Below are 11,378 nucleotides of genomic sequence, written 5' to 3'. Positions count from 1 at the left end.
CACACACACACACACACACACACACACACAGGCACACAGAGGTGATGCAGGCATTCATAGGCCAATGTTTGTGTCCATGCTGTGATGCACCATGCTGTTATACACACACACACGCACGTGTCTGGAGTGGTGCATGAATGTCAGTGACAAAGAGTTATTTGAGAAGTATAATGTGTCTCTATATGTCTCTTTCATCTGTAGCTACAAACTTCAGCTTGGTATAGGAGCAGGAGAGTAGTCAGCAGCCTGGCTCTGTCCTAAGTTTCTGTTTCCACTTCTTTCCCGGGTTTAAGAGTCTCTGGCAAATGGGTGCATTTCCCTAAACCTTACGCTATTGTTTCAGAGAGCAGCAAATGTTGAAACACTGAAACTGTTGCTTCTGTTGTGTTTTGTACTTGAGGTGTTAAATCATAGTGGCATATACAGCAGGTCCATGTGGCACTATCAACAATCCTTACCTCACAAGTGTTCACAGCCGGCTCTCCTTTGCGCAGTCTTTTAGCTACTGGCTTGGGAATCATTCTGTACAGGAGGTCATCAGTCTTCTTCATCTCATAGTCTAACATCTTCATGCTCTCCTCCAGCTTGCTGGACTTCTTTTGCTCCTGCGTTCACAATGTGAAATTAGACAGAAGCACATTGTAAGTCTGTATCTATTACTTTCATCTCAGGTCTGCAGGTGGTGGCTGATCTGGGGCTGGCAGACTGAAAGAAGGGCTTCAGAGCAACTTTGCATAATGCAGAGTGGCAAGGGAGCTGATCACACATAAAAAATGCAGCTGCATGTTGGCAGAGTGAACCTGTATGAGAGCTCTCTTCAGCTCCTCTGACTGCTGCGTGCCCGCCAGCACCAGGTCTCTGCTGGAGTCGTGCATGCTTAGATCATTGATGTACAGTCCGGTCCTAAACATAGCACTCAGACTCTCCATACTAGACACACAGACAGTTAAAGAGAAAAATGAAGGACAAATGACAACAATGGTCCTAATAATATGTACTAAACAGTAACAGAATCTATTTTAAAATAACAATAGCATTATCAGTAAAATCAGCAGTATCTATAAAAAATAAGGCAATTAAACCTCAGTAATTTTAAGGGATATTATTTTTAGTTTCTTACAGTATAAACAATGTATGCAGAGTGCTGTGGCACTTAACGTTTCAGTAGTTCCCTCAACACAGGCATACGGGCATTTGCTTGCAAAACAACATGTTTGAGAAGAGGCGGGAGATGTTTTGGTAATGTACTCTGTAGAAAACACTCTCAGTTGCAAATGGGTTCCCATTAGGCCCACAAGGGCTGCACTGTCTGATTACAAGCTAATTAGCAGCTCATTTCATGCATGGTAAGTGCTGTTAGAATGGGCCCCTGATTTGATTCACTGCCCAGCCTTTTATTTGCAGCCTCGTAATTCAGTTTAGCTCTTGCTGCTTTTTAGAATAATTTACTTTAGAACTGCAGCGTTTTAATAAAGATCTCGCTATGTGTGTGTGTGTGTGTGTGTGTGTGTGTGTGTGTGTGTGTGTGTGTGTGTGTGTGTGTGTGTGTGTGTGTGGTGGGGCCTTACACAGGGGTTCCCAGGAAGATGATGGACTCCCACTCTGGCATATATCTCATTTGTCCTTTCAGTTTCAGGCAGCGGCTCCCATCGCCCCAGCTCTCCATCGCATTAGCGCTGTTACCGTCTAAAAGGATCGAGCATGATTAAATGCCAACAAGACAAACAATGAGAGAGATGTTTTAAATATCACGAGTAGATAAGAACTGCACTGTGTTAACAACGTCATACTAATGGATTTGACAGTTTACTATCGGTCAGTTTAGAATAGTTCAACTATTTGGGAAATATTCTTATTCGTTTTCTCACTAACCGCTAGATGAGAAGATCAATACCACTCTCAATCTGTATGTTCAATATGAAGCTGAATGAAGCTTGTGTCAATCTATGTCAAAAATGTCTAACTTTTTTCTTTAAAGTGAGATTCTTTTGTACTCTAACTTTGTCTGTGTCTTTATTAGGGTTAACCTACTCATAAACATAAGCAAGATCTGATAGTGGACTTTCCACCAAATTCCAGGTATCCCCTAAAATACTGAGGAATTTCTATTCTTATACTATCAAGAGCGCCCTGACGGGAAACATCAATGCCTGGTACGGAAACTGCACTGAACACAACCTCAGCACCCTGCTGAGAGAGGTTTGTTTAGCTGAGGCGTTGCCCTACCCTGCCTAAATGATATTTAAACCAGGCGTTGCAAGAAAAAGGCTACGAGAATCATTAAGGATAAAAACCACCCGGGTGACAGGCTTTTCACCGTGTTGAGGTCGGGTAGAAGGCACCAGATACAAGAAGGCCCACAGTGTGAGCCTCAAGAGAAACGTCTACCCTCAGATCCTAAACAAGGACACTGCCTAAGACTGGCTGGATTACATTTTGCTGGAATTGTACCTAAAATGATTACATGTGACTAATAAAATGGATTGATTCTGTCATTGTCAGCCAGACTAAATCGATGTCTGCATGCTCATGTGTGGTTCTTTAAGATAACAGAACCTTTGTAATCATCTCCAATGATGGACTGGAAAGCCATGAGCTCCACGTCTACGTCAGCAGTGCGATTGGCATTTTCATAATCAGAATCTGTAGAGAAACAGGGTAGCTGTCAGAGCGGTAAACATTCATGTTCAAACCCTCCACCCGTGAAATACGGCTGACATCAGTTCCAATAAATTCAATCAATTAAAGTTGATCAAGTCATAAGGCAATTCAATTTCTCCAACTTTTTAAACTCTCAACTTCAATTCAGCTATTGTTTACTGCATACTTCCTCTTTTTATTTATTTTAATTTAATAAAACAAATGTATTTATTTAATAAACCTCAAACTGAGTATGTTTCACAACTGACTGCAGTGAAATTGATCTGTCTACAAGTCTGCGAGTTCTCGCCCACCAGACACACACCCCTGTGATTGTTTGCATGGATCCCACGCTTACTCTGGACTCGGTTGTGAAGGTTCCTCTCTCTCTTCACAGGCTCCTTGGACATGATCTCAAACAGGTTGTTGGGGTGGGAGATGATCTGTATACAGATGATTAAATCAGTGATCTCAGCACTCCTCAGCACTCTGTTAAAAGCTGATACATATACATCGCTAAAGTTAGACCTGAATTGGCTGGAAACATTAAAATTGTCCTTGTCTGAAACAGGGACACAGATTGATGCCTTACCATGTTCCAGGTAAACTCCACTAGGGGGCGAGCCAGCAAGAAGGCATCGTTGATCTTCTTCCCATCCAGGTCAGGGAACACTGTTGCCAGGCCTGAACCAACATTATGCACCACCATGTCCTAAAGAATCAAAGGATAGCAGGGATTTTCCATACGTTTAACACTTAATTTCATTCTTGATGTGAATTTAGGAATTGAACTAAACAGAGTTACCTGTCTGAAGACGATGTTAAAGGGGAAGACCTCAAAGAAGAAATCTGAGGTAATGGGCAAAATCTCCTGCTCTTCTTCATCCTCCTTCATGATGTAGCGGTAGGCAGAGTTGTCAAAGTTCAACCTGCACAATCATACAGATCGATATGTTTTCTAAAGTTTAAAGTTAAGTATAAACTGCGGTGGAAGAAGACTTACGATCCTACCAATACAACGAAGTGAAAATACTCTGAAAATACAAATAAAATGAATGCATTCAGAATTTCACTGAAGTGAAAGTACAGATCAATGGTGTAAGAAAGAATAAAATACATGTTCTGCCACACAAATTTGGATGTTTTGGATGTTTCTTTAATCTTTGCAATTTTCTTTAGATAATTTATCTCTTTAGCCCTTGAAAAGTTATTCAAAGCAAGCCATCGGAGAAGTTTTGAGAGAAATGTCTCTTTGGTGTAACTGACAACTGAAACGTGACAAGGGAGCCCAACTGGACACTGCTTTTTTTGTAAGGAGTCACAAGCCAAGTGGGATTATGATGTGGCTTAAAATGGAAATATTAAAGCAAAGTACTTATTATTGTACTTATGTAGGGTGTGTGTGTGTGTGTGTGTGTGTGTGTGTGTGTGTGTGTGTGTGTACCTCATGGTGACATGAGAGTAGTCTCCAACCATCTGCTCAGAGAGCACCTCCACATGGATGTCGGTGTCATAGAACTGTTTCCCCATCTGCCTTAGCTGCCCCATGGCGTAGTGCAGATAGCCTTTGCGCTTACTCCTGCCAGACACAAAGGGAGAAAATGCCATCAGTCTAAAGGAAATGAATCACACTACTCTCTCTCCGTTTGCTCTGTTCTGTTCATTAGACCCACTCCAACCCACTGCCCCAACCTCCCCCCTCCTCCTTGTCTCAGACCTGTAGTGGAGGGTGACTCCAGTGGCTGACTCCTCCTGGCAAAAGAAGGTTGGAGGCTGCACCTTAGGGTAGCTGAAGCGCAGGTACTCGTGCAGATTATCAAGGCCATTGACAAAGTCACGTACGTGACGGCCCAGAACCTGTAGGCAGAGACAGAGTGTGACGGGGTATGTCTAAGATAGTTGCTCTAAATGTCTTATTGTAGTACTTTTCAAGGAAGAGACACTCCACTTAATTCAGTTTACTAGTCATGGGGAGAACTAAGGTAAGCAGTGAAGAAAATTCTGAGAAAAAAGAACCCCCCCCCCCTATTTTTACTTAGGTGTGAGGACAAATCATTTAAAACTTAAACTGAGCACTTTTGGAGCTTGGCTCATACAAGTGACTATTCTTTACTGATTTGGAGATGAGTTACATATTCCTTCTTCAATAATCAACACAATCAGAGACATGAGACACTAAGATAAGTAAAGATTAAAAAACCACAACCTTTAACTAGCACAATAGCAGTTCTAAGGATACTCAGATCACTGGGTATTTAATCATTTTCTCACACATCCACCAAAAGACCACACAGTACTGACAGTTTTAAGTCTGAGATCTGTTTTTCACCTTGAGGATCCTGTCATAGCCGTACTTCCCAACAAAGCCAAGGAAGTAGACACCCCATGAGTTCATCAGCTCATTGTAAGGTGTGCCTGTCACGCCACTGGCTGCCTTTGCAATACGGGGAATCACACTCTCACTATACACCTGTGCGCACACACACACACAAAGACCTCAGCATATCAAAATATTTCTTTTGACATCAGGACTATGAAGCTTCAGACAAAAGCAGGCCGTAAGTGACAAAAACTGCAGACAGGTTGACACAGACAGCACAGTCCTCACAAATATATTTTCTAAATACTAGTCAATGCTTTATTACAGAATTATTGTATTCACTTCAGAAACTCAGACCTACCTGGTGGGTGACAAAAGAGTGCAACCTGACATCTGCTCTTTCTCTGACCAGCTTCCACACATCATCTCCGTATGACTCCTTGATGAAGTCGTGAAGACTCTCACACAGCAGCCCGTACATTATGTCTCTCAAACCGAGCACTGTCAACACAGCTCCCCAACTGATTGACTTCCAACAGTCCTCCCAAAGGTGCCTGCGAGCGAATAAGAAAAGTTTTCAGGGCTGCAAGCTGAATTTTAATGCATTTGGCTTTCAGCGTGAAGCTATAAAAAGCCACACACTGTTGCTCTCAACACTACCTATGGAGTTTTGATCTTCCTCGGACTAGCTAGCCAGATAATGTTTCATCTGAAGGCCAACAGGGCAAACGATTTTAAAGATGCCCTTATCACACAAGCCCTTGAGTCAGAATGTGCCTCTATTGTTCTTGTGTCAGCTGTCAGCACCCGGTGGCTGTGCACCTCTCTCTAGGTGACATGAACACACTGCGGAAGCACCTCTCAAACACAGATGACACCAGTCCCGTCTTTATTATCGAATTGTCCTTTTTCAAGAAAATTACTTTTAAAAACACTGAATTAATAATAGATAATTGTCATCATTACCGCATTTGTGATAAACTGTAATAAGAATACACTGGAAGTGACAGATTGTTTCTAATCCCTAAGGCTCAGAGTGATACAGCGCCACACAAAAGCTAAAGTTGTATTTGTTAAAAGGAGGCTACTAACCTACTGTGGTGTGTTTTACATAGCAGATTTGCCTTTTCTCTCTCTTTTTTCACCCTTAAATAAACCCTTAATGGGAACCAACTGTTCAGCTTCCATTGTGTGTCTGCAGATGATTTTCTGTGACTCAGGATGACTTCGTACTTTCTATCATAGGCCGGGAGGCTTCCTACTGGGGGGGATAGTGGTGTTGTGGAGCAGGCAGGTACGAAATCGATATCCAATCTCAACAGGGATAAGGAAAATGTTTTTTTTTCTCCAGGCTCCTGCTGAGCTCAATGAATCAATTTGTGGGGAAGAAGAAAAAAAGATGCTTGAGAAAGACTAACTTGAGTTCAAAAAGGCCAACCAAATATAAAGTTACAGGGCATCACTAGGCATCACATCACTAGTGTAACACACAATGTGAGTTTATACAGAATTCACAACTGCAGGAATAAATAAAAACAAAAACGTGTTACTTACTACTATCTTTGACACTGCTGGTATGTAGAAACACCTAAATGCACAGCAGCGTTAAAGAAAAGGAGGTCAAAGGTCTCACACCATCAAAAAATGTTAGCGCAAACTGTCTGAGAGTTTAGCCTTTGACCCCAAACTGAATCACAACCCCTGATCACAGTGACCTTTTCAAGTTTAGAACAGCTTCCGGGAAACACATGGTGGGTGTGCTTGTAAGCAACTACATATGTGTGGCAGAGTAGTTACTGAGTGCTTTACAGAAGAGAGAAATAGAAATAGTGTTTGTGTGGGTCTATGTTTACAGTGAAGAGGCTGGATGCTTGGCCTATGTGAGAGCTCGGTGTCAGCTGTTATCACACAAACACACACAAACACACACACACTGAGGGGATCGGATTTTTATTATCAAGGCTCGAGGTCAGGATGTAAATCTTTATACGTGCTCCTTCCCCTAATCGCCCTTTTATACCCCTCCCTTAACACTCCCTCCATCCATCCTCACTCTCTTATCGCTTGGCTAAAATAACCCAGTGAGGTAAGAGCCCGAGGCATCCTGGGATGAGTTTTATACAGGCTGTTCTTTCTCTGCTGAGGAGAGTCAGAGTGGAGCGTGGAAGAACCCCAGCTTCATAAACAACTCGACTATCCAGACCAGCTCCAACACCCGACGTACAGGCAGGCAGGAGACACAGGTAAGGAGTGGGAAGTGTGGAAACTACCACGTCCTTAAATGAACTGCAAACTTATATAACGATATATGTCTATGATGCTGGAATGACAACTTTGAAATGTAAAAGATGCACTGCAGTTTTGCTGCAATTTGACATTTTTGATTTTTGTAGTTGTTTGTTACTTAATTAATAAAAGTCATAGTAAATCAGACTTGCAGTGGGAAAGATGGAAAATGACAAAGATAGTATAAAAGTATCATAAAACTGACTGCAATTTGGAAAAAACTGTTAATAATAATAATAATAATAATGATAATAATTCACATGGCAACATGTGTCCATCAGAGGGAAATGATGATGATGATGCAGTCAAGCCTGGACGACGTGACAAAGCAGAGGATGATGCAGGCCAAGGCTCTGTGTAAGGAGGTCCGAGGAGGTAAGTGTGAATGGGGTGGGATGCATTGATTTGATTTAAGATTCCAGTCTATGTCAGTACATTTTCAGACAAAAGTGACTAGTATTTCACGAGTTTACACACTGGTTAACATATTTTCAGCAAATTGGTCCGCTCTTTGCATATTTGAACTGCAAGAGTTTGTGATCACAAGCTTGTGACAGTGACACTGTTTTGTTGAAATTCTCCAAACATTCCAACAGGGACCATCCCAGTTGCAGTGTGTTTTCACTTTTCGCCAGCTAGGCTTTGAAATCAAAATGACTCCCACCACTAAATATTTGATTAAAGGCCGCGCCTCAAGGGTGGCACATGCCCAGACTTCTGCTCACACTTCTCATGTGTGAGAAAGAGGCTCATCCGCTCTTACATGAGTCTTCATCCAAAGACCCTATTTATATGCCCAGTTACCCCATGCAACCCTGGACCACAACAAACATTACACACCCCTTGACATCATCTAGAGGGAATTTCAGACCCTCCACTGTGCCATGATATAATACGAGAAGAGACCCTGAGGAAAAGCTGTGCAGATACCAACTTGGTGATGCTGCACACGGTTTGGCTATTTTATATCAGTGCCCCTCAGTTGTTTAACGTCAACAGAAACAAGATCAGAGCAGATATTATGATTTGCCAAAGGTCCTTATTAGTCTGAGTTACTTTCCTTCTCTTTCCAAATATCTGGAAGTAGTTGCTATCATTGTGACATCATCACTAACAACTAAATGGCATGATGTATTTATACAGGTTTAGAGCCACCTCGTCAGCCGATACTTTGCAACACAGGATAAGAACCCGCGGCAAATAGATTTTACTCTGATACTGCTTTTTTGAAAATGCATAAGGATATTAAATGCAATGACTTATTAAACCACCTCCATTTGTCTGTCATGTTGTGCCAGAGGGTCTGAACCTTGGGAAGAAGATAAGCGTTCCAAAGGACGTGATGATGGAGGAGCTCAACCTTCCATCTAATCGAGGCTCTCGCATGTTTCAGGAGAGACAGAAGAGGGTCGAGAAGTTCACACTGGAGAACGTTGCTAATGGTGCTTATAGCACCAACGATGTAAGGAACTGAGTGATGGCACATAAAACACATGCCTCCTATCCACTGACCTTCACTGCAACCTACACACCGAGGATTCTTTTTTTCGAATCCTTGTTCAAAATGTTGATAAGCGGCAAATATAATTCCTACTCTGTCCATTTCCCAGGTGTATTCAGAGGCCGTTGCTCCCCCACAGATCATCCCAGAGCCACAGGGAGGAAAAGAGAACCAGGCTTTCTCCATCCCTGGTAAGCACAGCCTGGTCATGAACCTTCAGAAGACTATAGCAAAGAAGGGCAGTCCTGACGTCCTCGCTCCAGGTAAAACATATTACATGGTGTAGAAGAGCCGCAGACTGCCACAAACTAGCTCATCGCAATGCCAAATGCATGGGCCCTGTATCTCCCTTTGACAGGGTTCACTTTTCATATAGAAATGTATTAAGCAAATAAATGAGTTTTTTTATTATCAGTAAGAGGAGAGTTGGCAGTTTGCAGAAAGCGGTTATTTGAGTGCTGTTGTGCATTTGTCATGACAGAAGGTACTGCTTACAATCTGACTAACAGTGAGCTAACTTTTGTTTATTATCGGGGATTCACACTGAGATATAATTACTGTAGTTCCTATTGTTGACAGAAGTGGCATTAAATTGATTTAAATAAGTATTAGATCCGTTTGTGCTGCTTTGATGGGGCTTGCTTTTTTTTAAGTTATCAAAAGGATTTTCTAATTAGATTCAAAACCCAATTGTTATCAATTTTTCTGAATAAAAAGGGCATTATTTTGCTATCACTAAAAGATGAAATTGCTATAAAATACATTGAACGCTTTCACTTTGACTCTTATCCAACTTCTTTCTGTCAGGATATTCTAGCCCTCTGAAGGAAATTCCTCATGAGAAGTTCAACACAACAATAATCCCCAAATCCTACACCTCTCCATGGAGCCAAGCTCTGGGAGACAACACCGAGCTCCTGAACACCCTCAATACCCAGCTGCCCCAGCTCCCACAAAGACTACAGCCTTCCAACTACCGGTGCTTCAACAGGTAAATCTGCCATTCCACATCTGCTGCTGTTCACCCAGATTAACCATGTTAAATCCTACTCAGTTGGAAGCACAGGTGCTGAGACCCACCCAACTTCAAATAGACCCACAGACCTAACCATGCTATCCGTCACAATGATCACTTCACTCGGCTCCTCTCCATGTTTCCACAGTTTGAAAATGAATCTCTGGCTTGCACCTCCTTGGAGTGTGGCTGCGTGATGGTTATTTTGAACTCGGCTGGCTCTTGTAAGATGATCCACTGGGGTGCTGCCAGCTTTAAATGCTCACAAGACAAATTACGCACGAAAGGGAATCACCTTTCTCATGGCACACAAGGCTTTGCATCACACAAGCAAGACAGTCCAAAGGTTAAGCTTGGGCAGATGGAGAATATATGAAAGACAAACTCAGACTTTACTCAATTAAGGCTGTCAATCCCTTGATTTCTGCCAGCCAGTCTGGAACTGTACCCCCTGTGGAGGGATCTGTTTACGCCTGTAAGATTATTATAAAATTGTGAAGCCTTAATTAAATCTGAACTCAAACACACCCCGTTTAAGTCATCCTGAAGGTTTTCTCCTGTTAACAGGACCAGTCAAAATCAGAGATATAACCAGACTGGGTATCATGTATCATTTAAAAGCCCCCTGCCTTATGGGATGGAGCCTGAGCCATACTATACCTCGGGTCATGTTCTGCTAGGACTATGAAACACAATGCACTCAGCCTTCTTAGTAACAACTCTTTTCTTTGTCTCTCAGATCTGCTCTGCCATTCGGGGGAGCTATGACCAGCAGGAGGGTGATCCCAGCGATCGGCTTTGAGTCAGTGGAATCGCAGAACCTGCCTGGCATCGCTCTGGAACGCATGTGTCGACGGCCCAACTTCAACAGAGCGCCCAGGGGATGGGGATGTGATTTTAGCCCTGAATCTAATGACCTATGAAAAGTGGCTGACCAGCTAAAGACTGAAGCACTAACCTATGCTTGCTGATCTCTTCCTACAAAGATGATCGCTCTGTTAATCAGCAGGCACTGCAGAAGAGAGGGGAACGATATATAAAGTTATTTGCTACTTCTGAGTGGTTTGATCAGATGAGGTAGACAGAGACCGCTGGAATCACTTCATTACCACAGCAGAACAGTTCTGAACAGGCTAAACAGTTCTGTTATACTTAGCATAGCAACGGATCCCATCAATAGGGTTTTTTCCCAATGCATTCTTTTAAGCCAAGATAAACCTTTAGCACAGGGCTGTATGATTCACACTGCACTTCTAATAGCCCTGGGTTAAGTTTCAGTTGAAACAAAACTGTTGGCATTTTATAATTATAATGCTGCATGCAGTTAGTAAAAAAGATTCCATTAACCCTGTTCCAAAGGGCAACTTTTAGCCCCAAGTTTAGTAGTTTTTCAGAGGATAACCACACAAACTTGGGGCAAACAAGTCCTAGACTCAAGTTGGGGTTAGGCCACTTGGAAAGTGCCAGGATTGTACCAGTCTGAACACTTTCTTAGCCCAAGGCTAAGTGCAGCGTGAAAGGGGATAATCAACACCCGACACTAGGGCTGGGCGATATGGAGAAAATCCGAATATTCTTGACCCGATACCTCAATGTCGATATCGTGGCGCTATTAT

At 42.5% G+C, this 11,378-nt stretch overlaps 2 protein-coding genes across 8 annotated transcripts in view; one reads left to right on the top strand and one right to left on the bottom strand.

Annotated features, from left to right (window-relative positions):
• The window catches only part of LOC116697365 (soluble guanylate cyclase 88E), an 8,647-nt gene extending 2,911 nt beyond the window's left edge, over positions 1–5,736 (bottom strand). Inside the window, exons 1-12 of one of the 2 annotated variants that reach the window (XM_032528674.1) lie at positions 5,621–5,736; positions 5,322–5,514; positions 4,970–5,110; positions 4,358–4,497; positions 4,085–4,219; positions 3,446–3,569; positions 3,233–3,352; positions 2,999–3,083; positions 2,557–2,643; positions 1,569–1,686; positions 801–930; positions 459–605 (exon numbers count right to left, since the gene is read on the bottom strand). In XM_032528674.1, the coding sequence (XP_032384565.1) occupies positions 459–605; positions 801–930; positions 1,569–1,686; positions 2,557–2,643; positions 2,999–3,083; positions 3,233–3,352; positions 3,446–3,569; positions 4,085–4,219; positions 4,358–4,497; positions 4,970–5,110; positions 5,322–5,441 (1,347 nt within the window). In that variant the 5' untranslated portion in view covers positions 5,442–5,514; positions 5,621–5,736. The other variant, XM_032528675.1, reaches the window with a different exon arrangement.
• The window catches only part of LOC116697367 (myozenin-2), an 11,489-nt gene extending 700 nt beyond the window's left edge, over positions 1–10,789 (top strand). Inside the window, exons 1-6 of one of the 6 annotated variants that reach the window (XM_032528679.1) lie at positions 6,984–7,203; positions 7,528–7,621; positions 8,545–8,708; positions 8,857–9,010; positions 9,555–9,738; positions 10,502–10,789. In XM_032528679.1, the coding sequence (XP_032384570.1) occupies positions 7,534–7,621; positions 8,545–8,708; positions 8,857–9,010; positions 9,555–9,738; positions 10,502–10,685 (774 nt within the window). In that variant the 5' untranslated portion in view covers positions 6,984–7,203; positions 7,528–7,533 and the 3' untranslated portion in view covers positions 10,686–10,789. Of the gene's footprint in view, positions 1–6,983; positions 7,205–7,527; positions 7,637–8,544; positions 8,709–8,856; positions 9,011–9,554; positions 9,739–10,501 lie in introns of those variants that run through there. The other 5 variants (XM_032528677.1, XM_032528680.1, XM_032528678.1 and 2 more) reach the window with 5 other exon arrangements.
• Positions 10,790–11,378: the final 589 nt, after the last annotated feature.

Source organism: Etheostoma spectabile, chromosome 10, assembly GCF_008692095.1.
Source record: "Etheostoma spectabile isolate EspeVRDwgs_2016 chromosome 10, UIUC_Espe_1.0, whole genome shotgun sequence".
Taxonomy (NCBI): domain Eukaryota; kingdom Metazoa; phylum Chordata; class Actinopteri; order Perciformes; family Percidae; genus Etheostoma; species Etheostoma spectabile.
This window is presented reverse-complemented; position numbering and strand designations above follow the sequence as displayed.